The sequence below is a fragment of the Centropristis striata genome, chromosome 9 (genome assembly GCF_030273125.1).
Source record: "Centropristis striata isolate RG_2023a ecotype Rhode Island chromosome 9, C.striata_1.0, whole genome shotgun sequence".
In the NCBI taxonomy this organism is placed as follows: Eukaryota; Metazoa; Chordata; class Actinopteri; order Perciformes; family Serranidae; genus Centropristis; species Centropristis striata.
The window spans coordinates 4453300-4478514 of NC_081525.1; the positions used below are offsets into that span (position 1 = coordinate 4453300).

Here is a 25215-nt window from a genome sequence, read left to right on the forward strand (position 1 = left end):
TACAAATCCAACAAATAAGATACAGGTCACATTCATAATCATTACATATTGATAAGTCACAAGAAAATAATGTGGCTGGCTTTAAATTGACACTAAAATAATGCACAATGGGTAACACATTTGGAGGTTGGTGGTAATCATAAGTCACCTGGAAGTAAATTATTAAAAATTGCTTCCACTTTTCCTTGGTTATACGTGATGGATTTTAGAAACAAAGGACATGTTGAGTGCATAGACTGTATGGTTGAGTGTGTCTCTCTTGCGGACGTAATTGAAAACATGCAGCTCAACTCAGCCGCTGCATTTCCGGCTAGGATACATTTCTTTCAAAATAAAAGCAAATTTTGACAATATTCTACTGTATGTTGACATCAGATCATTAACATGCTAAAGCAAGTTATTGTATATATGGTGTTATATTTTAGGAAATACCCACAGTGTATAAACATATTCACTAATACTTATACTTTGGTCTATAAACTTTAAACATGATGGAAAGTACAACTGTTACTTTTTTTTTCATATAACTTCATATTTTTTTACTCCAATACATTTTAGAGGTAAATATTTCCATCTTAAGTTACTTTTCAGATCTATATAGTAATATTTTAAGTGGTCGAAATTAGCCCTACCTTTAATAAGAATAATCCAATAATATATTTGGACTATAAAAAAAACAAGTGTGGGGACCTTTTGTCTAACAAGTACTTTTGATACTTTTTAAATTTTACTTAACTAAGTTTTGAATGAGGTTTAGACGAGTACTTTCACAGTGTGGTATTAGTACTTTTACCTAAATGAGGAATCTGAACACTCCTCCCACCACAGGTTTAGGGCCAGGTAATGGAAAGAAATACAGGATTCTACAGCTAAAAGCAATTTGTAAAAAATGTACAGTCATTTCACAGACATTTGGTTAAACTACATAACTGTTATGAAGGACTTGTCCATTTGGCCATCTCAGTTGTTCAGTCACTCTCTTGGGGCTGGACCCTACCATCTACAGGTGCATCTCAATAAATTAGAATATGATGGAAAAGTCCATTTATAGTAGTTTAAGTCAAATAGCCCCAACCAAGTATTGAGTCATATAGATGGACATACTTTTCAGAGGCCAACATCTCCATATTAAACCTACTTTTTAAAATTGGTCTTTTGTAATATTCAAATGTTTTGAGACACTGAATTTAAGGTCTTCATTAAATGTAAGCCATAATCATTATAATTAGAAGAAATAAAATAAATAAAGACATGACATGTTTCATTCTATGTGTAATGGATCTATATAATGTGTTATTTCCACTGTTTGAATTTAATTACTGATATAAATAAACTTTTCTATGATATTGTAGGAGCAACCATTCGCTTTAAAATAATATAGTTAAGTTCATTTTATTAAAAAACGTGTAGCGTTTTATTCTGAAAAACACCTGCGGTCGTCCAGCAGGAAGCTTAAACTGAGCTCGTTCCTGATTGGACGACCACAGTTACGCTCAATTCGACCAATCAGAGCGCAGCAGCGTTGCTACATATTGTCTGAGTGGCCGCCAAGCGGTACTTTCTTTCGTTTAACCTCGAAGAAAACAACTATTTGAAGATGTCTGGACGTGGTAAGGGCGCCGGTAAAGCCAGAGCAAAGGCCAAGAGCCGCTCCTCTCGTGCCGGGCTCCAGTTCCCGGTCGGTCGTGTCCACAGGCTGCTGAGAAAGGGAAACTACGCTCAGCGTGTCGGTGCCGGAGCTCCGGTCTACCTGGCGGCCGTGCTGGAGTACCTGACCGCTGAGATCCTGGAGCTGGCTGGAAACGCTGCCCGCGACAACAAGAAGACCCGCATCATCCCCCGTCACCTGCAGCTGGCTGTCCGCAACGACGAGGAGCTCAACAAGCTGCTGGGCGGAGTCACCATCGCTCAGGGCGGCGTGCTGCCCAACATCCAGGCGGTCCTGCTGCCCAAGAAGACCGAGAAGGCCGCCAAGAAGTAAACATGGACCCTCTCTGACCCTTTAAAACAACACAAAGGCTCTTTTAAGAGCCAACCACTTTACTGAAAGAGCTGTTTCTTTAATGCCTCATTGAAAAAAAAAATTGTGTAAATGGCATGTTTGAGTAATATCAATTCAGTAAAATCAATTATTGGGTACCTAGCGATGATTACTAAAAAAAGGAAAACTGTTAATATCGAGAAACCCCCTACCCCACCCAGTGTCCCATTCCAATAATGCCACTTTGATCTGAAATATAAAAGCAATTTAAGATCCAGGAGGCAGATATGTAGCATAGAATATACATATTAATGGAAAATTAAGGCTACATGCTGCTCATAAAGTAAAATAAGGGAACACATACACACACACATATATTTATAAATATATATGGATTTATATATATGTGTATGTGTGTGTTCCCTTATTTTACACACATATATATATATATATAGAGAGAGAGAGAGAGAGTTTTGAGTTTGGTTTGTTATAAACCTCAGAGTTGTGGTTATGTTCCTGCATACTCAAGAATAATTATAATAATTTCATAAATAAACATTAAGCAGATAGGTAGAGCAATAGCTATAGGCCTAAATAAATAAATAAAATCATTTATATATAAAACATTTAATCATTCATGCCTTTCTTATAGATATATATGACCAAAATGATGTTTTGATTATAATTTTTTTACTCTGCAGTGAAAAAAAGTGTGGCAGCAACAGCTGCCAACAATACTTTGTTGTTTACAGATAATACTGGCAACAGTAAATATCTGCATTTAAATATAATATAGATCTGGACCCCACCAACATCCTCCTGACACAAAGTCTTTCTATGTTGACTGAACCAGAAACAAACTGACTCTGCTTCTGCGTTGCAGCATAATAAAAACACTGAGCTGGGATTTGACCATGGCAACCTGCTCTGTGTTGTTCTCATTTGTTCCTGCAGTGAGTTGGAGGCACGCAACTGCACAATGGATCAGTCAGACGCCTTTATTCATGTTGTACTTTATAATTTTGCCTCGACTCTGTTTACACTTTGAGCATTCAAGAGTCTCACGTTCCTGAAGGACAGCTTGTGCACTCAATGTGTTCTCATACTGTTTAATCGCAGTAGGCGGGTCTGTATCAGGTTATAAAAGTTCAATACCACGCTCACTTTTTTCTGAATGCAGTTTGTTTAAGTCGATCCTGTTTTGTAGCGTGAAGTTCTTTCCTTCTGCTGCTGGTTTAACTCTTTTTAACAATGTGGCTCTACAGTTTTTTGCTGAGTTTTGACCTCAAGTGGCTTTTCCTGTTTATTTTTATTTTGATCCTCATAGCAGACTTTCTAAAATATAGGAATCCCCCGAACTATCCTCCAGGACCGCTGGCTCTTCCTTTTCTGGGAAATATCTTCAGTGTGGACAGAAAACATCCATACATTTATTTTACCAAGGTAAAGTAGAATACATGAATGTTTCTTTTTGTGGTGTTCATTTTATTGAGACATTCTAACACAATTGAATTATTAATTTGATTTGTTTTATTGAATTTCCAGTCAGTGCAAGATCTTTCACAAATACTAATGTGCAATTCAATAAAAACATTTTTCCTAATGCATGATGTTAAAAAAAGAGAAGAAAACTATTTTAGATAATTCCTCTTAATTTGACTCAAGAATTTAAGTCTGTCTATTTATTTTAAGTTTGAATATAACATTTTCTTAAGTGTATATTTAGCTATTTTTCTACTCACCAGCCACTTCATTAGGTACACCTTGCTAGTACCATTCTGCCTTCAGAACTGCCTTAATTCTTCACAGCAAAGATTCAACAAGCTGCTGGAAACATTCCTCTGAGATTTTGGTCCATACAGACATGATAGTACACGCAATTGCAACAGATTTCTAATATCCCGTTCCACCACATCCCAGAAGTGCTCTGCTGGATTAAGATCTGATGACTGAACTCACTGTCATGTGAGATGATTATAGCTTTGTGACATGGAGTGTTATCCTGCTGGAAGTAGCCATCAGGTTGTGGTGTTTAAACGATGCTCAATGCTACTAAGATGTCCAAAGTGTGCTAGGAAAATATCCCCCACACCATAACACCACCACCACCACCACAAGCCTGAAGCTTTGATACAAAGCAGGATGAGTCCATGCTTTCAGCTTGTTTGCGCCAAAATCTAACTCTACCATCTGAATGGTAGGCATTTTTCCAATCTTCCAAGACTGTCCATATTTTGGTAATTGTTAGAGCATGGGCTTTTAAAGCCTCCAACGCTCCAACTAAACTTGGTCTTACAAAACACTAAAGTTAACCATTTATTGAAAGAATAATAGCCAAATGCAATGCTCAGCGCTGGACTCTGCAATGTGATCTTGATGGCACCACAAAACAGAGTGATTACAAAATGTTACACTCCTCTTCTTGGGTTGGGCAAACCCCGTCCATTGGGTGGGCTCTTTAACGCAATTGGTCAATTTGTTTTTGTGGGATGCTTTCTGTTGCCCCCCTTAACCGTGCATCTGGGGATTTAACATCTCCTTGACCTTTCAAATTTATGTGTGTGTTTGTTGTCTGCTTGTTAGAGCGTAAGCTTTTAAAGCCTCCAACTCTCACCCAACACTCAGAACAAATGAATAAAGTCAACCATTCATTGAAAGAATCTTAGCCAAATGCAATGCTCAGCGCTGGACTCTGCAATTTTTTTTTTTTTAACCTTTATTTAACCAGATAAAAAACCCATTGAGATCGAGACCTCTTTTACAAGGGTGACCTGGCCAAGAAGGCAGCAGCACACGTCAAAAGTTACAAGACAGACGAACAATAACAATAAACAGGCAGCGAAAAGTCCAACATATTAAAAAGTACTAAAGTGCGAGTGAATAGGCGGTATAAATAGGTAGTATAAATAAGCAGTATAAAGTGCAGCAGTGATAAATACAGTAGCAAATTAGGAACATGAGCACTGTGCAAAAGATTTACAATGATTTGCAATGTGACCCTGATGGCACCACAAGACAGAATGATTGCAAACTTCCTTAATGTTACATATATTCTTCGTGGGTTGGGCACCCCGTACATATGGGTGGGCTCTTTAACGCAATAGGTCAATTTGTTTTGGGGGATGCTTCGGTTACCACCCCCTTAACCAAGCATCTTGAGATACCTTCCCTGAACTCTGACCTCTCCTATCCTTAAATGATCCAGTCCTGTCAGTGAGTAACCCGGGTCATAATTTAGGGACTCAGCCAAGCCGAGTATATTCCCCCGCTCCCACATGCTGAAGCTTTCATCCTTTCTCTCCTCCCTATCCTGCTTCTCATCCCAGGTCTGAGCTGAACTCCTACACATGCCTTTCCTGATGTTAAGTAACCCGGTCATAATTTAGAAACTCAGCCAATCCGAATATATTCTTTATTCCTACATGAGCCTGTGCAAATTGTAGCCTCATTTTTCTGTTTTTAGCTGACAGCAATGTCACCCGGTGTGGTCTCCTGCTGCTGTTGTCCATCTGCTTCAAGGTTGGACGTGTTGTGCGTTCAGAGATGGTCTTCTGCATACCTTGGTAGTAATGAGTGGTTGTTTGAGTTATTGTTGCCTTTCTATCATCTTGAACCAGTCTGGTCATTCTCCTCTGACTTCTGGCATCAACAAGGCATTTTTGCCCAGAGAACTGCCACTCACTGGATATTTTCTCTTTTTAGGACCATTCTCTGTAAACCCTGGAGATGGTTGTTAGATTGGCAGTTTATAAAATACTCAGACCAACCCGCCTGGCACCAACAACAATCAAAGTCACTTAAATCACCTTTCTTCCCCATTCTGATGCTCGATCTGAACTGCAGCAGCTCGTCTTCACCGTGTCTACTTGTCTAAATGTACTGAGTTGCTGCCATGTGATTGGCTTATTAGATATTTGCATTAATGTGCACTTGAACAGGTGTCCCTAATGAAGTGGCCGCTGAGTGTATACATATACAGGAGTAGCAAAACCAAATTTCCCTCCTGGCATTAATATAGTCTTTTTGATTCTGTTCCTGTTTCACATCATGCATTGGTTTGTTTTGTTTTTAAGCATTTTAAAATTGTATATAATGCAGTAGAGCTGCTTCATCAGTGCTTGTTCCTTCATGTATTGTCCACAGCTGGCTGACGTCTATGGTAATGTGTTCAGCGTCCGCCTCGGTGGCGACAAGATGGTGTTTGTGTGTGGGTACAAGATGGTGAAGGAAGCCATAGTGACACAAGCAGAAAACTTTGTGGATCGACCGTACAATGCAATCACCGACAGGTTCTACTCAGGACACATAGGTGCACAAATGTCTCTCTTTCTCTTCTTTATAGCTGTGCAGGACCGAGTTCCCCTGAAACATTAACCCTGTCTCTCCTGCATGCTTGTGTCTAGGTGGTCTGTTCTTGAGCAATGGTGAAACATGGAGGAGACAGCGACGCTTTGCTTTATCTACCTTACGTACCTTCGGCCTGGGCAAAAACTCCTTGGAGCAGAATATCTGTGAGGAGATCCGACACCTGCAGGAGGAGATAGAGAAGGAGAAAGGTGATCCCACTAAAACCTTAAATCAGCTGTTGTTTGGTCGTAAAACATTGTCTAAAAATGAACTCCTCTCCTCCAGGTGAACCTTTTAACCCAGCAGGACTCTTCAACAGTGCAGTGTCCAACATCATTTCCCAGCTGGTGTTGGGGAAACGGTTCGACTACAGCGACCACGACTTCCAGACTTTGCTGAAGTATAATACTATTGTTCTGAAGGTGGAGGGCTCTGTATGGGGTCTGGTAAGTCAGAATTATCTTTATAGTTCAATCATTGTCAGAGAGATAGCTTACTGGTCAGATTTACTTTTCCTTAACAGAGAGAGATCCATACAAAAGGTGACTTTAATTAAAGTTTACTGTTTCCTTCCGAGCAGATGTACCAGTCGTTCCCTGGAGTGATGAAGCACTTGCCAGGACCTCACAACAAAATGTTCAGCTGCTACAAAACCATGCTAGACTTCATTGGTCAGGAGATAAAAAGCCACAAGAAGGACCTGGACCACAGCAACCCCCGGGACTACATTGACACTTTCCTCATTGAAATGAAAAATGTACGTGAACAACTGCACTGCATTGTGTTGCTCTGACTGTCAATCTAGCAGTCAGTTACTACTCCATCTTCTCTGTATTTCTTTATAGCACAAAGAGTCTGACCTGGGCTTCACAGAGACCAACCTGGCTATCAACGGACTGGATCTGTTTATGGCAGGAACAGACACAACTGCCACCACTCTGCTGTGGGCTTTGGTTTTCCTCATTAAAAACCCTGATATCAAAGGTAGGTGGCATGCTGGGCCCGACACTGAGCTAACTGTGAAACAGCGAGGAGAAGAGACTCAATAGAAGAGTCCAGTCATGCTAACGGCTCTGTTATATTGTGAGCTAAATGCTAATGTCAGCCCCTTTCAAAGTGCGCTCCCACAAATTTCCCGCTATATTGCCGTAAAAATCTGTGTTGGCTTAGGGTGTTCATAGTGATCCCTCGAAGGCGTGATATTGGTGCCCTTTCATAGTGCAGTACAGCAGTAGCACAGTGCTAATAGGCTACACAGTTAGCTCTGTAGCAGTACAGTATGTGTTCACTTAACAACCTCCGTTTGTTTACAACAAGCAGCGGACGCTCTGTGCACAATTAGCAGAGCTGGTTTGTTTACAATCAGCGGCGGACACCACCTGTACAGTTAGCATGCTGGTTTGTTTACAATAAGCGATGGACTATGTGCACAGTTAGCGACGGCGGCCGCAGTTGTTGTGCAGCTGAACAGTGATTTGATGACTGTCGGACCAAGTGGAGGTGTGTGCTAGACGTCACGCGCAACGTTAAATATCCCGCTTCGCCCCGATGGCCCGTTCATAATGGTCCCGCTTCCAAAAGGTAGTCACAGAGGCGAAAGTTTGGAGGGATAATTTGATCCCGGCATCCTGCTTCCCCACGGGTGCGTTCATAGTGGAGGCGAGACGGGGCTACAATGCTAACATGCTGCTGTTCACCGTCTTAGTTAGATAAAAATTGTAAATGGGCATTAAACATAAAACTACAGCTCAGGCTGATGGCAATGTCAAAAATTAGCATCTCAAGTGTTTTTTAGTCTGCTAATATCAAATGACAGCCTAAATGACAAAAACTGCAGTTCCTCTATCAGCCACTTGAGGCTGGCTCCAAAAATGAGTCAATCTTTTTAGACTCTCATGTTAAAATGTCCAACACAACATCAGATATAAAGGTGTTTACATCCTGGTAAAAAAATGGTTTTGGTCTCTTTAGCAAATTTACCTGTTGATAACAACTGTATGGGGTGAATTTCTATATATCAAGAATTAAAGATGTTGCTTTGACTGACAGGTGGTCGCCATGAAGGGGGCATGTTTCAGCAACAGTGCTTCATTTGGCTTGCGTTAGTTCACCCACACTCTGTTCACGCTCATTTTTTGCTCTTCAGGAACCTGTTGACTACGTACATATTTTACATATTTTCTCATATTTCTAGACAAAGTCCAGGCAGAGATAGACAGAGTGATCGGACAGAGCCGACTGCCCACGATGGCAGACAGAGCCAACCTGCCCTACACTGATGCTGTCATCCATGAGGTCCAGAGGATGGGAAACATTGTTCCTCTCAATGGACCCAGAATAGCCGCCGAGGACACAACACTTGGTGGTTACTTCATACCGAAGGTGCATTTAGTATACAGTCATCTCAAAGGTGCAACTTGTGAGACATGGCCAGAGGTTTAGTTCATAACATTCAAAGAACAGAATGTGAAGAATTTACAGTTTTGACATTATGCCAAAGACGTCTTAGTATTGTGTTACTAAGATGTTTACTGAAACTAGCATGCATACCGGCAAGTCACGCAAGTCAAGTCCTGGCTTGTAATACCACTTGTTATAGCACCCAGTCTGCCTTCAGAGAGCATGAAGAAGTATACACAGCTACATCTTTAGTGGCAGCTACAGTCGTTAGCAGCTTTACACTTAAAACTAAAATAAGACCTAACGGAACTGAGAATCTCAACACATCCGCCTTGAGCCTCCTCTTTCTTTCTATGGAGACCTGTCCTTTGCAACAGTCTCTTCAACACAGAATCTAGGGGCCTTAATTTAAGGTCACTTTTACATAAAAAGTCTTGTTGACGAGGTCTTAACTTCATTCTTCAAGAGATTCTACCAGACTAACTGAATTTCCCCTTGGGGATGAATAAAGTAATTTTGATTGATTGAGGTGCGGGAAGTGGGTTTTTGGCAGCCTGTTTTTTATTTTAGTCTTAGTCTGACAGTCAAGCTGTCATTTTAGCTTTTATTAGTTTTAGTTGTTGTGCAGCTGCTGAGCTGAACAGTGAAATCTGAAATGTTTTAAAAGGCCACCGTTTTTTCACTTATGCAACAATAATCTGCTGCGCAATCGACTCCATGAGCCCCCATTCTGTCCCTTAATAATTTGAAGACGTTGTTTTTGTGTGTATTCCCAAGCAACTGTGTAATGTGATCGTCAGACCATATTTAGATAACATCCTTTATGTCAACATTAGACTAAGTCTGTCCATGAGACATTTTCAGGTTTATCGTGCCTGGTGTTGTTTCACAAATTTCCGTCCAAATTCAACCCAGAAGGCAATCAAACTCAGAGTTTGGTTCCTTGGTTCGCAGCAGAGTTCATTTGAATGTCAACACCAGTAAAAAACAAACAGACAATCCAACAAAACACACCAGAGTTCGTTTCAAGTGGACAAAACAGCTCAGGAGTAAAAGCACCCTTTGTTTGGAAAGTTCATTAGATGTTTTTAAGGAAACTGCAGGGTTTATCGGATTCTAAATACACTGTTTTTTAACATTGTCATCACTGAAATTAGTAAATCATATAATTCTTGCACAAGGTGAAATGCTGCCCCATGAGAGTATCGTTGCAGAACCTATAGATCTTGTTTTTCAGGGTACGATCTTGATGCCCATGCTGACCTCTGTGATGTTTGACAAGACTGAATGGGAGACTCCAGACACCTTCAACCCCGGACATTTCCTAGATGCTGAGGGAAAGTTTGTGAAGAGAGAAGCTCTTCTGCCTTTTTCTGCAGGTAAACTACACTGCAAAAAAGCCAACTTGTATTTTTTGGCCTAAAACAGTGATTTAAGTTGGTAAAACTTGGAAATATAAATTATTGACATTTAGGGCAATAATGTAAGTTAGCACAACAAAGGAAGCCAGTTGTCTGCTCAAAAACAAGTTTGTGAGTTGTTGTTACTTATATCTTTAAGTTGGGGTTCACAACAAGGGACAATAGTTCTGCTAACTCTTATTTCTTTGTAGTGAAATGCGGGAAAGCGGTGAAATTCGGTCATTAGCGAAAGCTAGCGGCTAACTGATGCTAGCGGCGCTGCTTGTTACAGCTACAAGAGTAGCCATTAGCGTATCAATGCTAACTCAAAATTGTGGTTGCAACATTAGCTGACATTTAATAGTGGCGTTACAATCGTGCCAATTCAGCACATTGCAGAAGTTAGCAGAAGTAAGGATTAAAAAAAAGTTAGTACAACTTACAGTTGAGTTGACAAAAATCTGAATTCAGAGTTGAGCAAACTCAAAAACAAAACTTAAAACATTTAGTTTTCGTCCAACTTAAAATTTTATCGAAGTTTGTTGCCTTGAAATTTTGAGATCACCCAACTTTTCTTTTTTGCAGTGTACATTAAACTCAATCTTAAACACAATCTGGACAGAATATTTGTTTTGTCCTTACTCTTTATTCTTTCACCTTCATTTGTTTGTGGACTCTTCAGGGAAACGTGTGTGTCTCGGAGAAGGCCTCGCCAAGATGGAGCTGTTCCTGTTTTTGGTTGGTTTACTCCAGAAGTTCTCTTTCTCTGTTCCTGATGGAGTAGAGTTGAGTACAGAAGGAATTACTGGAGTTACACGTGTACCGCTCCCCTTCAAAGTTCACGCCAAGGCTCGCTGAATTATACAATATCTCACTGCATTTTTCATCAAACCAATAAGCAAAATCCTTTTTAGGCAGTTAATTGTCAATCTCAGCTTTTAACTGTTGTATCACACCCTCGTGTACTGAGGGCCTTTTTTTATTACTGCATGTGCATTTAATATGAATATGTATGTAATACTGTCTATGTAATAAAGTTATTTTTGTATTCAAATATTCTGTATTAATTACACTGTTGATGAGACATTTACCTTTCTCTTGGTTGTAATTAATGTCAAAAGTTTTCTTTATGGTCAGTTATGTCATGTAAGCCATTAGTTAACAATAAACTGAAATCATTAAGAAACCACATTTGTTTACAAATTAATTGAACCTTTTGAAAAGTACTGAAAATGTAAGTGGTGCTTAAAAGCATGCATTTCTCTTTGAAAGCCTGAGGAAAACGGGTCGTTCAAGACATTGTTGAGAAAAAACAGCGTACTTTGATTAAAAAGTTGATTGGAGAGGGGAAAACTAATAAAGAGGTGTAAACAACTATAGGCTGTTCAGCTAAAATGATCCCCAATGCTTTAAAATGGAGAGCAAAACCAGAGACACGTGGCAGAAAATGTAAGACAACCATCAAAATGGATTGAAGAATAAGCAGAATGGCAAAGGCTCAGCCAATGATCAGCTCCAGGATGATCAGAGACAGTCTGGAGTTACCTGGAAGTGCTGTGACAGTTAGAAGACGTCTGTGTGAAGCTAATCTATTTACAAGAATCCCCTGCAAATTCCCTCTGTTAAAAAATGGCGTGTGCAGAAGAAGTAACTGTTAGTGTGGCTCCGTCTAGTTTTACTTACGCACACTTCAATTATGGAGCGTGAGGATGTAGTTGACGTGTGTCTTAAGCCGAAAAAATTCCACAGTTTCTTTCTTATGGTTTATTGAAAACCTTTTGTTTGAGCATGACAAACAATAAATTGCAGCAATCCAAAAAATAATAATAATTATGAGCATGGTCAAAAACTAGTGTGCTCTCCTCGTCTCCATAATCCTAATTAAAACAAAGTACGCAATTATGACGTTACACACGTCTCAGCCAATAAAAAGAGTGCAATTACTACTAACCAATAGGCATTCCTACAACCTCAATAAAGAACTATGAATCAAATCTGAATTACTTATCAACTTCTCCACAATATACAAATGGCTCTAACATTTACAATTTGCCAAAGAACACATCAACTGGCCTAAAAGACAAATGGAGGAACATTTTGTGGACGGATGAGAGTAAAATTGTTCTTTTTGGGTCCGAGGGCCGCAGACAGTTTGTGAGACGAGCCCCAAACTCTGAATTCAAGCCACAGTACACAGTGAAGACAGTGAAGCATCATGATATGGGCATGTTTCTCTACTATGGTGTTGGGCCTATTTATCTCATACCAGGGATCATGGATCAGTTTGCATATGTCAAAATACTTGAGGTCATGTAGCCTTATGCTGAAGAGGACATGGCCTTGAAATGGGTGTTTCAACAAGACAATGACCCCAAACACACTAGTAAACCAGCAAAATCTGGTTCCAAACCAACAGCATTGATGTTATGGAGTGGACCTTAATCCAATTGAGTGACATCAAAAATGCTGTTTCTGAAGCAAAACCAAGAAATATAAATGAATTGTGTAATGTTTTTAAAGAATCTTGGAGTGGAATAACAGCTGGAAGGTGACACAAGTTGGTTGACTCCATCCACACAGATGTGAAGCAGTTATAAAAAAACTCTGGTCATACAACTAAATATTAGTTTAGTGATTCACAGGATTGCTAAATCCTAGGAACAAAAAAGTTTGTACAAAATAGTTTTGAGTTTATAAATTCAACGGCAGACACTGCTATATTTTTGAACACACCGCTTTCAACTAATTGCCCAATTGCACAACCTTAAGAGCGTTGTTGGTTTTCTGAGAATCTACTGCACCTACTGGTACCTTGTTTGCCATGTAGCAATAAAAAATATACTAAAAACCTGGATTAATCTGGTTAGTCACATTGGACTGCTATTATTTTGAACACTACTGTACATTTAATCAGGTACTGTACTCAATGGCTTGCTTGGCAGCAATGCATGCATCGATTCTCCTGAAGGTGGTGCTGCTGCCGGCCACATAGAGCAGACATGTTTACTTTAAGACCTACCATCTATTTACTAGCATTGGTTATTAGTATTTTAAAAAAATTGAATCATTTTAAAATTGTCATATTCTAAAAACATAATCAAAAGTGTAATCAAGTAATCCTTGACAATGGAACTAGTGCACCTTTTTCAAATGTAATCTGATTATAATAATTTATTATTGGCAATCTCATTATGCAATCCTGGATTCTGGGTCAGCTGGGTTCATGTTGGCCAGAATGTAATGATAATGTTTAGAACAATCTCAAATCCTAATCCACGACACAAAGACAGAGAGAGTAAGATGATAGGTCTTATTTACCTGAGTCCAAAGAACAGACCAGGGCCAAACCAGGTGATCTGGTGATTCAGGCACAAAATAAATCCAAAATACTAAGCAGCAGGTCAGAAGGTCTTCTGCCCACAAGGGCTGATGCATGAGTGAGTGAGTGAGTGAGTGAGTGAGTCAGTAAGTGAGTGAGTGAGTCAGTGAGTGAAACAGCGAGTGAGTGAGTGAGTGATGGTGTATAAGTTTGGATCTCTCTTTAATACTTTATCACAAAGTTACCTGTGTGTGCGTGTTTGAAGCAGGTGTATGCATGTGTGAGGAGTGTGCGCACTTACGCGCATGTGTGTGTGTGTATCTGTAACTGTAATCAGATCAAAGATCAAAGGCAATCAGATCAAAGCAATCAACTGAATTAACTGACACCACCTGTTAAAGTTCCGAAAGAGTGACAGCAGCCAGAGGTGGACAGACTGGAATTTCTGGCCTCGAACAGAAAGCATTTTTGGCAAAACCATAATACCTATCATTGATCCGACTTCACTTTGAGCGTCCTGAGTTCTTCCTGAACGTCTACATATGTTTTTTTTTTTCAGAAAAATGAAAAAATAGCTTTGTTAGAGCGATCTTAAAAAACTGTTCCATATCCCTTTTTCAAATAACTCCCTGTGTTTTTAATATGGGAGCCAATGAGGCTGTTGGTGGTTTTGGTGCCGCATCTGTGCGTCGTACGCCCAAACTATAACTCTGACAGCTTTACCAGAGGATTGTGAGTGAGAAGACAAATTTTCCTACTTTCTATGTATAAATTATTTCTGTAGAGTGAAATTTGCGGCCTGGAGCGCAGTTTTAAAATTTATTTTTTGACAGTTTTACCTCTCCCTCTACACTCTGAGCGATGACATCACACACTCTGACACGAACATTCCATGCAATACACACCCATTATAATCTCAGAATTTCTCCAAAAATGATCATGGTCATTGAACAGGGATTGATAAAAAACGATATGACCTATCGAAACGTGGATTAATACACCGATACACAAGACTTGTGTCTACTGTTTACAGTTTAAATGGAGTCTCTAGGTGAAATTATGCTGGAGAAGTAGACGTTTAAAAATCTCCAATGATTGTTCTTTTTCGCTCATTTTTTGTCGGCCGTCCCATTCATTTCAATGCAAAATTTTGAGCAGTTTTTCGCGATTTACGTCACGAAAAATTCGTATTCTGTAGAGAAAAGTAATAGCACACCGATCCCGATCAAACCGCACGTTATGATATATAATTTGTCCTGCAACTCTTTAAGTTGTAGGACTAGTAGCGGGACGAAATTGCGTCCGGAAGAGGAATAAGCAGAAATCCACAGTATAACAGTAGTGCAGCACTGGTCCCTACAGCTATAGCTGTATGGGACCAGTGCTCGGTGCGATTGCCCCGAGGCCCTAATAATAATAAATAAGTAAAAAATAATAATAATAATAATAAATAACTCAAATAATAAAAATAATAAGAATAAGAATAAATAAGTAAAATAAATAAAAAAATACTAAGATATACTAAAGTAGACTAATTAGAAAATAAGGGCTTAGTTTGGATCAGTTTTTAACTCTTTCCTTTTCCTGTATTTGGTTAATGGAGGGCCGTCCGATCTCTGCCACACACACACACAAAGGCCATTATTATGTGAACATAAGCTGTGAGTCAGCAGAGTTTCCATCCCAACTCTAAACTAGAAATTGATGAATGAGCGAGGGATCCTCATCAGTTCCTCGCTCTTTTCCTCCGCCTCACAATGTGGCTGTGTGATACATTGCTTTTTGTTTTGGCAGTTCTCCTCGTTGTGTATTTTCTGAACAAAAAGGATCCACCCAACTTTCCACCAGGACCACCATCTCTGCCTCTTTTAGGAAACATTTTCAACATTGAATCCAAACAGCCTCACATTTACTTAACCAAGGTAAGATGACAGAATCATTGTCTGTTGGCGATATATCAATATAAAAGATATATCGATCTATTTTAAAATGTGATATGGAATTACACCATATTGCATATCGATAAAGTTAAATTTTTTTCTTCCTTTATATATAAATGCTGCCCTTACTAGGGTTTGTCATATTTAGTTCTTTTGTATGTTCATTATTCTTTTCTCATATAAACATAATTATTTCGGAAAAAGATTGATTTTATTTCATAGGGTATTTTTATTTAAGATATTTTTTTACTTAAAGGTGAACTTTATGGAGCTTTGATTTAAAAAAAAAAACAAAAGGTACTACTATTGTTATACAGTAGATAGATAGATAGATAGATAGATAGATAGATAGATAGATAGATAGATAGATAGATAGATAGATAGATAGATAGATAGATAGATAGTAACAATATGATAAAATAAAAATAAATAAAATAATATGATATGTAATATATATATAATATATAATAATAATAATAATAATAATAATAATAATAATCATAATAATAATAATCATAATAATAAGGCCAGTATTTATGTTCACTTCAATAAACGGTTTCAATAAAACTACTTGTGACATGTCATATTTGGCTTTGACTTTGATTGAACATTTGCGCTCTCACTTTACGATAAAAATATCAGGATATCATATATCGATATTCAGCCTAAATATATTGGGATAATATATCACCCAGCCCTAGTTGTGAAGCAAGAATGTAAGGTGGGAGAAAGTTCTCTATAACAGTACTTGGAGGGAAAAAGGTTAAATTATAAATTAAAAAACACAAGATTCTGAACAGAAGATTTTTTTTTAAAGTTTATGGTAGTGACAATGCTAAAAATCTGTTGTTTTCACAGACAGAAATGATTGTCCTGAAAACTTCATCTTATTAGAATCACATGTCAGACAACAGGCTTACACTTATTCTCCACAGCTCGCGGATGTTTATGGGAATGTGTTCTGCATACGTCTGGGCAGACACAGAACAGTGTTTGTGTCCGGCTGGAAGATGGTGAAGGAAGCCATCGTCACACAGGCCGACAGCTTCGTGGACCGGCCTTACAGCCCCATGGTGACCAGGATATATTCAGGGAACTCAGGTGAATCACACAAACACACAGTACAACAGTATTAACCCATTAAAGCCGGGAAAGCAGATACTTCGTTTTTTAGTAGTCCAGAACAGAAGAAGACACAAAAACACACAAAATGACCAAAAAAGACACAAAATGACTAAAAAAAGACACAAAATGACCAAAAAAGACACAAAATGACTAAAAAAAAGACACAAAATGACCAAAAAAGACACAAAATGACTAAAAAAAGACACAAAATGACCAAAAAAGACACAAAATGACTAAACAAAGACACAAAAAGACACAAAATGACCAAAAAAGACACAAAATGACTAAAAAAAAGACTCAAAATGACCAAAAAAGACCGAAAATGACTATAAAAAAAGACACAAAATGACTAAAAAAAGACACAAAATGACCAAAAAAGACACAAAATGACTAAAAAAAGAAACAAAAAGATACAAAATTACTATAAAAAAAGACACAAAATGACTAAAAAAAGTCACAAAAAGACACAATATGAGCAATTTTTTTAGATGTACCTGTATGTATATTTTCTTTATATATATTTAATTTGTTCAAATGTATTAATGCCTTCTTTTTTTACTGTTCCTTTCTCTGATAAACAGTGTATTTTTGGCAATCTTTTAAAGAAAACATATATTTCAATCCTGGGGTTCAGAGGGTCAAAGTGCCCTGATTCCTGCCTGAGTAATGGTGTGTTGTCCCTCTGTCTCAGCCGGCCTTTTCTTCAGTAACGGGGCTCTGTGGAGGAGACAGCGACGGTTTGCAATGGCAGCGTTACGTACTTTTGGTCTGGCCAACAGCTCCATGGAGCAGAGCATCTGTGAGGAGAGTCATCACCTGCAGGAGGCGATAGGGAAGGAGAAAGGTTTGCAAAGGCAAAACAAAAAACAAAAAAAAAGAACACAGAAGAAAGGGATGCAATTTAATCGCCCAACTCATTTTTTCAAGTTTTGCAGGAAACACAAAAAACTTCACCAAAAGTGTAACATATGACATTTACTGATCATTTCACTCAAAAAGGATGTATCAAAGGATGGCTATTGGCATAGTAATAACACTGTGTGTAAATGATGTAACTTAAGAGAAATAAATGACTTAGGCAATTTTTTTAAACATGCCTTTGTGACTTAAGCAAGATATGGTAACACTTTATTTTGAAGGTGTCTACATAAGAGTGACACAAGCTTGTCAGAAACATGACATGACAAGTATCATGAGCATTAATGTTACTTCAAAGTGTCATTAATGTTCATGACACATCCCATGTCATGTTTATGACACGCTCATGTCACTCTTATGTAGACACCTTCAAAATAAAGTGTCACCATATCTTGCTTAAGTCACAAAGGCATGTTCAAAAAATTGCCTAAGTCACATTTTATTTTGACTTAGGCATAATAAATCCGCTTAAGTCTTAAAGGGGTAAAATCACATGATCTGATCAACTGAGGATGTAGGCCATGTTACCATAGGTGGCTATGAGGAGATGATTTAGGCGGGAAAAAAAAAAAAAATAGACAAAAAGTGAGTTATGCAATTATTTTAACAGTGTGATGAAATGCAAAGTGTACTCTTACTTACTGAGAACGTCCCTTGTGTTCAGGTGAGCCCTTCGACCCTGTGCCACTTCTGAACAACGCTGTGGCCAACATCATCTGCCAGATCGTGTTCGGGAGGCGGTTTGACTACGAGGACCAAAATTTCCAGAGTATGCTGAAGAACCTAACTGAGATGGCCTATCTGGAAGGCTCCATATGGGCTCTAGTAAGATGCAAAGAAGCCTCCTTCCACACACACACACACACACACACACACACACACACACACACACACACACACACACACACACACAAACACACACACACTAGTCTTCCTACAGGATTCTCCCCTTTAACCCTCTGATCCCCATGCTGTTTCGGGGCGTTTTTTTAATATATATATCATTTTATTTGTGCCCACAAGTATCATGAATATTGGAAAAAAAATGGGGCTCCACATGCTATTCTGCCCTACAAAGCCTAAGTGCAGTAACTTCAATTTTGGTCGAAATTGAGTTCTAACTAAAAATGAACTCTTTGATGTCTGTTTTATCTTGTGACAAAGTTTTAGATTTCGATTTTGCTTTATTTCAGAGAAATTATGATATAAAAATTGCAGTAACTACAAATTCCAACTCAAAACCAAAGCAGACTGCAGTAACTTCACTTTGACTGTGATACAGTGTAGCCTTTAATTTTTTTCATTGTGTTGAATATTAAAAACAAGAATAATAGAAACTATACGTTTATTTGATAGGGAATTATTATCTAGATACTGATTAAGTAAAAAAAAGTGAGATAAAATTAGTAATTATAAATATCTTAGATTAAGACATAGCATTACTTTATAATATTAAGTCTAAAATACACATATTTAAAAATACACATTTTTGGGGACAAAGGTCAAATAAATCATCATGATTTTTTAGCATAAATATTACAACATCAATACATGTAGAAATAAGTGTCATATCACTTACCTACCTTTAACCAATTTGGCTGGCCAGTTAAAAACATTAAAAAACTTTAAAGCAGTTTTTCTCAGTTTTACCCTTTGCGTAGTTACTGTAGTTAGGCTTTGTAGGACAGTTTACATATTGAACTATTTGCATTTTTACAACCTCTCCTGACCTTTCCTCTCTGCTCTGTGTAAACAGCTTATCAGGTTCAATTCAACATGTTTTTCAATAAGACATAGTGACAGCAGAGCATTTAGGGGATATTTTTTATATGGATTAGAACTAGCATAATGTCTTGATACACATTCAAGAGAGCCAATAGGAGAGTGTAGCTGAGTTCCAAAAGAAACAAACATTTTGTGCAGATTTATGAGATATTTACCTGCCTTTGGATATAAACAACAGCACTGAATAAGTCCTCTGTCTCCTCTCCAAACAGCTGTATGATGCGTTCCCAGCAGTAATGAAACACCTGCCCGGGCCACACAGCGCCATCTTCAGCAGCGCTACAAGTTTAAAGGCGTCCATCAGAGCCGAGGTGGAGAGGCACAAGCTGGATCTGGACCAGAGCAACCCACGGGATTACATCGACACCTTCCTGATCAAGGCGGAAGTACGGAGTCTGTTAAATTTTGATTATTTTAAAATGAATGACAAAATAATATGTACACATCAACAATCAGTCTGGGAGACCAACACTACAGTCAAATATAAGTTATTTTACAAGTTATTTCTTAAAAAATACAGGAAATGTATGGTAATGTATTTAAATATATATATATATATATATATATATATATATATAAACATATATATATATATATATATATATATATATATATACATACACTGCAAAAAAAGAAAAGTTGGGTGAACTCAAAATCTCAAGGCAACAAACTTTGATAAAATTTTAAGTTGATCAGTTAAACTAAATATTTTAAGTTTTGTTTTTGAGTCTGCTCAACTCTGAATTCAGATTTTTGAACTTATAATTTTACATTGTAATAACTTTTAATCCTTACTTCTGCTAACTTCTGCAATGTGCTGAATTGGCACGATTGTAACGCCGCTATGAAATGTTAGCTAATGTTGCGACCACAATTTTGAGTTAGCATTGATACGCTAATTGCTACTCTTGTAGCTATAACAAGCAGCGCCGCTAGCATCAGTTAGCCGCTAGCATGAGTTAGCCACTAGCATCAGTTAGCCGCTAGCGTCAGTTAGCCGCTAGCGTCAGTTAGCCGCTAGCGTCAGTTAGCCGCTAGCATCAGTTAGCCGCTAGCGTTCGCTAATGACCGAATTTCACCGCTTTCCCGCATTTCACAACAAAGAAATAAGAGTTAGCAGAACTATTGTCCCTTGTTGTGAACCCCAACTTAAAGATGTAAGTAACAACAACTCACCAACTTGTTTTTGAGCAGACAACTGGCTTCCTTTGTTGTGCTAACTTACATTATTGCCCTAAATGTCAATAATTTATTTCTAAGTTTTATCAACTTAAATCACTGTTTTAGGTCAAAAAATACAAGTTGGCTTTTTTGCAGTGATTTTTATATAAATATAAATATAATATATATATATATATATATATATGTATACGTTTTTTTTTTTTACTTTAATATGACGGTAAGTTGAACTTTTGCTGCCATATTTTTTTTTAGGATTTTTTCGTACAATTTCTTATCTTAATTTTAACTTTTTCCCAATATTTGAATTGACAGAATAATAACAAAAGTAATTAACCTTTTTATGGCATTTGCACTTTAAAAAAAAAGTTAAATATGACAGTTAATTACTGAAAAATAACTCTTTTTTTTTTTTTTACAGTGTATGAGAACCAAAACCTGACTGACCGTACGCTTCCACTTTTCCTCACAGCACAACAGAAACAGTGAACTGGGTTTTGACGAGAGCAACCTGGTTCTGTGTTGTCTGGATCTGTTCCTGGCTGGAAGTGAAACCACGTCCAAGACCCTGCAGTGGGGCCTCATCTACCTCATCAGGAACCCTCACATCCAGGGTGGGTGCTCAGGTTTCACTTATGTTCACATCAGAAGGAATACGAGAAGCAGATTACCAAATATAAATATAAGTCGTTTTAGTTGAACAGTTAAAAATATTTTGTTTCTCCTCCTAGACAAAGTCCAGGCAGAGATAGACAGAGTGATCGGACAGAGCCGACGGCCCACCATGGCAGACAGAGCCAACCTGCCCTACACTGATGCTGTCATCCATGAGGTCCAGAGGATGGGAAACATTGTTCCTCTCAATGGACTCAGGATGGTCGCCAAGGATACGACACTGGGGGGTTACTTTATACCCAAGGTACACGTACTACTCCTGTTGTCCTCGGGTCAAGGAAGGAAGAAGAGGGAAGGACGCAAAGGGAAGTAAAAAAAGGATGGAGGAAAGAAGGAAGGAAAGAAAGAAGGATGGAGGAAGGAAAGAAGAGAATGGAAAGGAGAGAGAAAGGAAGGAGGATGGAGGAAAGAAAGGGGAGGAGGAGAAGAAAGGAAGGAAAAAATAAAGAAGGAAGGAGGGAGAAAAGGAGGGAGGCAGGTAGGAAAGAGGGCAGAAAGGAAGGAGGAAGGAAAGAAAGAAAGAAAGAAAGAAAGAAAGAAAGAAAGAAAGAAAGAAAGAAAGAAAGAAAGAAAGAAAGAAAGAAGGGAAGGAAAGGGGGGGCGAGGGAAGGGAAGAAGGAAGGAGGATAGAGGAAGGAATGGAGGCGGGAGGGATGAAAGAAGGAAGGAAGGAAGGAGGAAAGGAGAGGAAATCAGGAGGAAGGAAAGAAGAGAGAAAGTAAAGGAGATAGCTGAAGGAGGAAAGAAAAGAAGGGAAGAAGGAGGAAAGGAAGGAAAGAAAGAAAGAAAGGATAGAGGAAAGAAGGAAGGAGGATAGAGGAGGAAGGAAAGAAGGAAGGAAGGAGGAAAGAAGAGAGGAAGGCAGGAGGAGGGAGGAAAGAAGGAATAGTCAAAACAGATTGGGTCAATTTGACCCGGAAGGACGACAGGAGGGTTAAGAAACTCACCCTAATTAACTAACCCTACAAGCCATTTCTAGGCATTTTCTACTCTTTTTAAATTTTGCTCACTGTGACCTTGTATTTCACTGCAATATACAGTCATGGAAAAAACACATTAGACCACCCTCTTTTTTCTTCAATTTCTTGTTCATTTTAATGCCTGGTACAACTAAAGGTAAATTTGTTTGGACCAGTGTAAATGGTAAATTGACCAGCACTTTTATAACGTAATAAGTGTAATATATATACAGTTGAAACCAGTGTAAATTTCGGACTTTGAAGAAAGTAATAAAAATTGTCTAAAAAAATCCTTCTCTCATTATTCTGGCATTTAGCAAATAGAAATAATTTTGGTAATCCTAACGGACCTAAAACAGGGAAAGTGATTGTCTGATTTCATGTCAGACAGTGAGAAAAAAAGCATATGTCTTTTTATATAGTGTATGTAAACTTCTGGTTTCAACTGTATATATCAGTATATATATATATATATAATTATTTTTTTAAATATATATATAAATTAAATGAAATGAAATTCTACTTTTTGTTTTTGTTTCAATGATACATGTAATTATAACGGTTATACTGCACTTAGAGTTGCATGACTTATATAGTTTATATATACAGTCCTGGAAAAAATTATTAGACTATTGTTTTCTTCAATTTCTTGTTCATTGTAATGCCTGGTAAAACTAAAGGTACATTTGTTTGGACCAGTAAATGGTAAATGGACCAGCACTTATATAACATAACTGTATCCCAAATCGGACACATCTGCAATGCTGCACTTTCCGATGTGTTTATGGTCATTTCGAATAAGATCGCCACCACCAATGGAGGTTTAATTGATTTATAGATATTTAACAATCTATATGTGAAATTCAATTTATGTACATGGAGATTTACATGTCTAATTACAATATGAAAGTAAATCTGATGAGAGAAAGCAGTAAGAATGATTGGGCGACACTCGGGCGATGATTTTTTTAAAAGTACATCTTTATTTTTACTGTACTGTATTTTGTTGTGAAGGACAGAAGTACGGTCCGGGTGTGTTGATAATGATGCTTGATAACTGTGTTATTTATTTGGCTTTGTGTGTGTGTGTGTGTGTGTGTGTGTGTAGGGAACCTCAGTGATGCCCAACCTGACCTCTGTGCTGTTTGACAAGACTGAGTGGGAAACTCCCGACACCTTTAACCCGGAACACTTCCTGGATGCTGAAGGGAAATTTGTGAGGCGAGATGCATTTTTACCTTTCTCTGCAGGTAACTTTCACATTTACCTGACTAAAATAACCAAAATCACTTTATTCTACATGTCTAATTTAAAACGTCACCAAAAGTAAACCATTAATAGATCCTGTTGAAACATTAACAAGCACTAGAAGTATTGATACTATTTAAAGGTAAACTAAAAACCTATCTTTTTAATCTGGCTTTTATTGTCTTATTATTAGCATCTTATTATCTTTTATCACAGTTTTATGGCTTATACTTGTTTTATTTATTAGCTTTTGTCCGTTTTACCTACATTTTATTGTTTATAATTAAATGTTTATTTTAATTCTAATTCTTGTACACATATATATTTTATAATTGTATTTACTTATATTTTAATACTCAGCATGCATTAGTCTCCATGTCCTTTTATAAAACATTTTAAGGTGTTATTTTCAATCTGTACAGCACTTTAAATTCTACGCTTTTCAGAAACAGTGTGAAGCCACGATTGATTCTACTGAGACGAACGGTCAAGTGACAAATATACAAAATATAATAATAAATAATAAAATAATTTAGGGTGAGGGAAATGTTAAGTAATCATGCTATATAAGGTATTATTTTCAATACACTTGCCTTTATTCTCCAGTATTAATGTCTGTTTTTCCAGGAAAGCGTGCATGTCTTGGTGAAGGCCTGGCAAGAATGGAGCTCTTTCTGTTTTTTGTCAGCTTGTGTCAGAAATTTTATTTTTCCACTCTGGATGGAGTTGAGCTGAGTATGGAGGGAATCGTTGGAGCCACACGGACACCGTACCCCTTTAAGATCTACGCCAAAGCCCGCTAAATCCTCCAGCCGATCCTCCACTACAGACTCTCTTTATACAAAGGCAACACATGCTGCTTCTTGGTTAGTTTTCCAGTCAACATAAAAGTACCACTACACTGCAAAAAAGCCAACTTGTATTTTTTGGCCTAAAACAGTGATTTAAGTTGGTAAAACTTGGAAATATAAATTATTGACATTTAGAGCAATAATGTAAGTTAGCACAACAAAGGAAGCCAGTTGTCTGCTCAAAAACAAGTTGGTGAGTTGTTGTTACTTATATCTTTAAGTTGGGGTTCAAAACAAGGGACAATAGTTCTGATAACTCTTATTTCTTTGTTGTGAAATTCGGTCATTAGCGAAAGCTAGCGGCTAACTGATGCTAGTGGCTAACTGATGCTAGCTGCTAACTGATGACTGCTTGTTACAGCTACAAGAGTAGCCATTAGCGTATCAATGCTAACTCAAAATTGTGGTCACAACATTAGCTGACATTCATAGCGGCTTTACAATCGTGCCAGAGAAATTCAGAGTTGAGCAAACTCAAAAACAAAACTTAAAATATTTAGTTTAATTGTCCAACTTAAAATTTTATCAAAGTTTGTTGCCTTGAAATTTTGAGTTCACTCAATTTTTCTTTTTTTGCAGTGTAACACTGATGGTGGCACAAAGAAACGTTTTGTCGAAGGGGAATGAAAACATGTTTTGTTTTGCCACATCACATAATGTGTGACAAATGATTTTCCAACACTGACCAGTGGTGAAATGTAATAAAATACTCAAGTACAATTTCGAGTATACTTGACATTTACTTAAGTATTTCCATTTTATGCTACTTCATGCTACATCTCAGAGGGAAATATTGTACTTTTTACTCCACTACCAAGCTGTAGTTACTTGTTACCTATTGTATTTATATAAATGTGCCAATAGGTCATAATATATCATATAAGGTTAAGCCCCCAGCAGTATATAAAGAAATTCATTTAATATTAGTGTGTATGAGTCTGAAAAAGCCATACTGCATAACGAGTCTTTTTACTTTTGGTACTTTAGATACATGCTAATACTTACTTTACTGAAGACTTTCAATGGTCTTTTAGTCATAACGGTGTCAGATGTGAGATATTCTGATCTTTACCACAGTGTAAAAATAC

General features: G+C 37.7%; 2 protein-coding genes across 2 annotated transcripts; both read left to right on the plus strand.

Moving 5' to 3' along the window:
* Window positions 1-1564: 1564 nt before the first annotated feature.
* LOC131977670 (late histone H2A.L3) lies at window positions 1565-2035 on the plus strand. Its single transcript, XM_059341089.1, has one exon. The coding sequence runs from the start codon at window positions 1598-1600 to the stop codon at window positions 1979-1981; it is 384 nt and encodes a 127-aa protein (XP_059197072.1). The 5' UTR covers window positions 1565-1597; the 3' UTR covers window positions 1982-2035.
* Window positions 2036-3232: 1197 nt separating this feature from the next.
* On the plus strand, window positions 3233-24133 carry LOC131977799 (uncharacterized). The gene is made up of 18 exons (XM_059341241.1): window positions 3233-3424; window positions 6125-6290; window positions 6385-6537; window positions 6614-6774; window positions 6909-7085; window positions 7174-7312; window positions 8523-8710; window positions 9966-10107; window positions 10811-10977; window positions 15178-15369; window positions 16323-16488; window positions 17204-17356; window positions 18095-18255; window positions 19428-19612; window positions 20875-21008; window positions 21126-21313; window positions 23137-23278; window positions 23904-24133. Exons 1-18 carry the CDS (start codon window positions 3233-3235, stop codon window positions 24077-24079), a joined length of 2982 nt encoding a protein of 993 aa, XP_059197224.1. The 3' UTR covers window positions 24080-24133.
* The last annotated feature ends 1082 nt before the right edge of the window (window positions 24134-25215 follow it).

Excerpts from the sequence above, each read along its gene's own strand:
- LOC131977799 (XM_059341241.1), top strand. The coding sequence starts at position 3,233 with ATGTGGCTCTACAGTTTTTTGCTGAGTTTTGACCTCAAGTGGCTTTTC. Across the intron at positions 8,711-9,965 it reads GTGGTTACTTCATACCGAAG|GGTACGATCTTGATGCCCAT; the intron begins GTGCATTTAGTA and ends CTTGTTTTTCAG. Across the intron at positions 21,314-23,136 it reads GGGGTTACTTTATACCCAAG|GGAACCTCAGTGATGCCCAA; the intron begins GTACACGTACTA and ends GTGTGTGTGTAG.
- LOC131977670 (XM_059341089.1), top strand. The coding sequence starts at position 1,598 with ATGTCTGGACGTGGTAAGGGCGCCGGTAAAGCCAGAGCAAAGGCCAAG.